Source organism: Oryzias melastigma, linkage group LG19, assembly GCF_002922805.2.
Source record: "Oryzias melastigma strain HK-1 linkage group LG19, ASM292280v2, whole genome shotgun sequence".
Classification (NCBI taxonomy): domain Eukaryota; kingdom Metazoa; phylum Chordata; class Actinopteri; order Beloniformes; family Adrianichthyidae; genus Oryzias; species Oryzias melastigma.
The window spans coordinates 15,604,657-15,610,335 of NC_050530.1; the positions used below are offsets into that span (position 1 = coordinate 15,604,657).

General features: G+C 37.7%; 1 protein-coding gene across 1 annotated transcript in view; it reads left to right on the plus strand.

Annotated features, from left to right (window-relative positions):
* Positions 1-320: 320 nt before the first annotated feature.
* The window catches only part of LOC112154037 (heparan sulfate glucosamine 3-O-sulfotransferase 3A1), a 43,980-nt gene continuing 38,621 nt past the window's right edge, over positions 321-5,679 (plus strand). Inside the window, exon 1 of the mRNA XM_024284622.2 lies at positions 321-1,112. Within this exon, the coding sequence (XP_024140390.1) occupies positions 577-1,112 (536 nt within the window). The 5' untranslated portion in view covers positions 321-576. The remainder of the gene's footprint in view (positions 1,113-5,679) is intronic.

Below are 5,679 nucleotides of genomic sequence, written 5' to 3' on the forward strand. Positions count from 1 at the left end.
TTTTAATTCATAGTTAGTGTATTTTTGTTTTAGTTATATTGACATAAAAAGTGCTAAAAATTAAACCTTAAATGTAGGGAAATAATGTTGTTTATTTGGCACTATTTAAAAAACATATAGCTGTGATTTAAAGTGTAGATTCTTTTAACTTATTCTTGTCATATATGCTTTATATTTACTTTTAGATTAATTTTACTGTCTGACCAGTATTCCCACCCACCTTGTACTTCATTGGTTCCTGCTTTCCTTCCTTTGAATCTGATTGGTCGAGAAGAGTGTCTGTCAAATAACTGGACGTGAAAGACAAGTTTACAACTCTATACACGTGTATGAGGGCTGGTGGCATCCCACTTTCAGCAAGAGGAGGCAGAGACTGTTATCTGAGAAAGGCCACCCCGAAACTGCAACTTAGAAATTATTTTCACTAAAGCATCATTTGGATTTTTTGCGGGAGTTATATTTAACAGAAAAATGAGTTTGCAGACTCATTTTTGAGGTTTTTTTTCATGGCAAGAAGACTTAGTGATGTGCGCCTAGCATGGCTGTGGCTTCTCCAGCGACCACCCAGGGACCGGTATGGCTTTTAGCCGCATCCACAAACTGGACCCCCCGTCCCGAAGCACCTCAAGGAAAGCGGCAGTCATGCTTGGCTCCCTCCTCGCCCCCCTCATCCTCCTGCACATCCTCACCGACCGCGGCACCTTACCCTCACCGGTGAAAGCCTCCTCCGACCGCGCTGCGGAGAGGACCAAGCGGCTCCTGTACGAATGGACCGCTGGATCTGAAATGATGAGCTACGGGGCCGACCGGCGCACTTCAGGGGCTCCGGCGGAGGAGCGCGCGAGGACGGGTCCAGAGCTTGAAGAGGAGTCCCTCCAGCTGCCTCCTCCGGATTTGGTAGCCGCCAGAAAAGTGTCACCTAGGTTCGCAGGTAAAGTCAGCCCGCTCGGGGAGGGGAGCAAGAAGCTGCCTCGGGCTCTAATCATCGGGGTGAAGAAAGGAGGGACCCGGGCTCTGCTGGAGTTTCTCCGGGTTCATCCCGACGTCAGAGCCGTGGGAGCAGAACCGCACTTCTTCGACCGCCACTATACAAACGGACTGGAGTGGTACAGGTGAATATTTTAATATTCTTTATTTAAAATCTAGCAGAGACAATTACAAAAAAATAATGTAAGCCTTTATTTTAACATGTGCTTTGAGTTCCATTTAAAAGAAACAGGATATTAAAAAAAATCACATTTAAAATTTCCTCTGTATATTATTTTAGTCATTAAATTGCCACGATGATAGATTGTGTTTTTCCAACTTTTTTTTAAATCTCCTATACATCACTGATAAGGGCTTGTCTGGGCAAACCTACATATCTTTATTTAACATCTCAGCTTTCTGAAGTAGCCTAATTGCTGCTGCACTATAAGCAATGTGGACAGCCTGTTGATTTATGAAAGCTGCATTGGTTTTACTTTCATTTGATGCTATCAGTTGGTTTATTTTAACTCAAATCAAATGGTTAAATAGTATAACTTCTAAATTTACAATGTAAAAATTAGACAAAAAGACATAAATTAGACATAAAACTTGAATTGTGTACTTTTACAGTTTGATTCGTATTTTGAGGTTTTTAAAATAAAAAACAACTTTGTTTGGTCAATATGGTGACAAATGTATTTTTTTAATCTTTAAAACTATATATTTTTGAACATTTGAGGCTTCAAAAAGTTTATAAACGTAAATAAAAGTTAATATATTCCTACATTTTGACTGACTTAATTAAAGAAAATGTTTCTAAACATCATTAAAAAATTTAAATTACATAAAAGTGAGACAAAAAGTAACTTTTACTAATTGCAGAGTCAAGAATGCATTAACAGCTTGTTCTATTAATTAAAGAACTTTTCAGAAACATTTGTAATTACAGATTTACCCATGATGCATAATTTTTCCAAAGAAAAATGATGCAATTTGTCTTTGCGGGAGTTCAGGTCATGATTGATTTAATCTGTCTGTGTGAGGGCGACTTGAGTGAGTGTTGTGTGTTCACATTTCCACAGGCCTGTGGGGAATAATGGCGTTTCTTCTCAGTGGCTCTGTCTAATGGGGCATTGCCCACATCGCAGCTCTGTTATTAAAAAGAATTAGAGCCATAATGAAAGGTTACCTGAGTGTCTCGGGAGGCATAACTCTCCTTTTGATTGAGTTAACTACTACAAACATCAACCTCTAAAAGCTTGGGAGACAAAACTTTTACTCTCAACTCACGACAACTCCCTTCAGGATCTTTGCCTCCCCCTCTCAAACTCTTGGGTTTTTTCTCCCATCTCCCACTCACACACCGCCCTCTTTGTGCCTCTTTGGGTGAACATTCTCTTTTTGCCATCACTCTTTCACACCCTTCTGTTTACCTATTCATCCATTGTGGGGTTTTATATCCATGAGGGTCCCATCTATCCAGGGGAGTTGCCAAGATTCTCTGGAATTTGGATCGCAGCACCGCTGCTAGACCCAAGTGCCGCTTGGCTTTGGCGCTGCTCATTTTAAACAGAAAGACCCTCGAGTTTAAAGGAGGGATAAATTACTGTTAAAAAACGGAACGGCCCACTCTGCGGGAGTTGCCAGCTCTTCAACGACATCTAAGAGTCCTCCAGCTGATAGCTTTTGTGCCTCCTCCGTGGATTTGATGGAGTTGAGTTCATTTGAAGTGGGGAGGCACGGGGAGCGTTTTTACATTTTTTTTGCCGAAACCAGGAAATCGGTCTCGAATGCACTACCGACTATTGATGAAAGCGATCAACATCTGTGCCCTCGAGTTGCAAAATGTAGGATTTTTACAGTTTTAAAAAATGTTTTTGTATCAAGCCTTTTGCTGTCAACTTCTTTAAAAAGCTGGGATACAATTTGCAAAAAAGTTTTCAATCTTGTCCTGCATAAATGTGGTTTACCTGTATTGAATAAAGTTTTTTAAGTTACTTAAAAAAAACATTTATCACTCTATTTGTGTTTTTTTCCATCTTTTAATCTTCCATTAATTTGTTCTAAATATTTTATTCTGCTAATATAATGTTGGACAGTGAGTTTTAATGTTCTCAAAATTTTAATCTGGTAAGATTAACCATGAATTTGAGATGGTTTTCATTGTGTTCTTAGCTTTTATGACTAATTTATTTGCTCTTTTTTACTGACTTTAAAAATAAGATGCCTTTAAACATTTCTAAACCCTAGAGCACTATAGCCAGGTGATTTTCCCCCGAGCAGAAGTATTTACATGATGTTCCATATGTTGCATTTTTCTGAGTGTCATGGGTCCCTGGGTAAAGTCTCACGTGTCCCAGGAATGGGTGGACCAAAGACTTAGTCTCCAGTATCATTATTTATTATTATTTTTTTAAGGAATTTTTTGTTCTTAAATTCCTATTTTTTCAGTAATTTTCAAGCATGTTTTTAGGATCTTCCTATGTTTTTACTTTCCACTTTGTTACATAAACCACAGTTAAAATTCAAACAAAACTACTATAATCTATCATGTCTTGTCATATTTTGATCTATGTTTTATGACAAATATATCGGGTGAAAATTAGCTGGCAAAAGTGATGGTGTAACTTTCTATAGCGAAAGTGTTCTTGGGTTGAGTTAGTTTTTCCCTAATGCAAAAAAATACTTTTAAAAAAAAAAAATATATATTGTAATGTAGTTTTACACAAACAGAAATAATAATGGAACATTTCCCGTCTTTTGTTAAATCCCTGTCCCCTAATTCCACAGGACACACTAAGTCAGTATTACATTACACCACTTGATTCTGTTTTACCACGTACAACCTGTTTTGTTTTTGTCATGGAAATGGACACTCAGAGGGAACAAGGAGGTCAAGCGTAAGCGCTGTGAAGTATGGCGGAGTCCTGTGCGACAGAGTACTCATTATTGTGGTTTTTGTTCTACTTAAGTTACCGAACACCCAAGCTTTCAGCCGTCTAGACCCAAACACCCAAAGACCTGTTGGATTAGGTCTCACCTGATCCTTGAGTGTGTTAATTATTCTTCCAAACATGTGTGACCACACGCAGATTTGTCCAAGACGTTAATGGAATTAGTGCTGCAAGAATTGCTTCTTTTTTTGCAATAACTGATCCGATTTTTACTTAAGATTGGTAAGCTTAAGTTAAAAAAAATATATAACTAATGTCTCATATTCATATAGGTTTTTTTTTTGTTTTGTTTCATGGCAACTTTGAACTATTTATACAGATCTTGTGAAAATCACTTTCTCGCTCAAGGACTCTTAATCTTGTAAATTGTAGAGGTCAGGGATGAAAACACTAAGCTTACTATTAACACAAATGCCTCACTTCCTGACTTAGAGCATAGAAAAACAATAGGCTTAGCTAGAAAAACTTGAGGAATCTTTTTGAATTATGGGCTGGTGCGTTTGTGAAAGACGTAAAATTTCAGAGGGATTCCACAGCGATGATAAAAACGGGGGTTTCGATCATAAATGCAGGTATCATGTTGAGACTGCCTGTGTTTGCACAGCGATCCGGTTCCCCGTCCCCCGCTGTGGTCAGCGCGGTAAGATAGTTTGAGATGTGAATGAACAGAGAACAAAGAAAGAATAATTCACAGCTTCAGTGTAAATGTGTGACTTATTGATAAATGAGTATTTGAAAATCATTGATTAAACTTATTTTGTAGGGATTAGCATTTTAGTTTCCCTGCAGCTGGACACAAGTTTGTTGAGTCAGCTTTAAATATTTTAATGAATACAGTAAAATTTGTCAGGTGCTGATGGTAAAATAAGAGAGCGGCAAGTTCCTCGCATACTGACTTAATTTATTGGGTGGCAGAGTTTAAAAGTCTGGTCTTGTTTGCAGCTGCTGGATGTTTCCCCTGCGACTTTGGAAAAGTTTGAAGGCCGAGAGTTTGGAAAGAATTGCACAACTCCAAATTAGATTTTTTTTTTTTTTTTACGTAGATTTTGAACACAGTAAAGTTGTATCTTAAGGCACATGTACATACTGTTTTTTTAATTCAAGCTGGTCATAAACACCTTGGAAATTTCTCCAAATAAAATAACGAGTGGCTGTTTTGAGGTGTCGAGGTAAAATCTCAGCAGCTGGAATAACAGATCTAACAGAGGCTTGCTTGTGTATTCATTCATATTTATGGACTCTTAACCTAAATTTTAAAAAACAAACATTTTTTCCCCCCAAATCTGGTTAAACATCCTACATGTTTGTCGCACTTTGCATCTCATAATTTACATCTACAAATGTGTGTCTATATAGTTGTTAAAAGGCAACATTTGTTGGCAAAATCTCCAAGGCTCAGTCAATATTTAGGAAACACGCTTTCCCCATTTCCTGTAATTGATTCCATGTTTGATTTATCTTGTTTTGACACCAGAAATTGCTTCGTAGTAATAAAATATTCTTTAGGCTCCCTAGAAACAACTTAGGATGGTCATTTTTTCATGTAGTCTGACATATTTAGTTCTAAAGTTGATTTTGGAGTAAGCAGAAATTCTATTGGGAGATGTTTTACTGCATCTACCTGAGAAAAAACCTTTTATTAAAGTGCCACGTTTTAGCTTACCTTTTGGCAAATTTAAGCCATCTGTGATGACTAAATGTTTATTTTAAGGGCTATGAGGTTTAAAAGAGAAACTTGTCTGCCGCATCTAAAGAG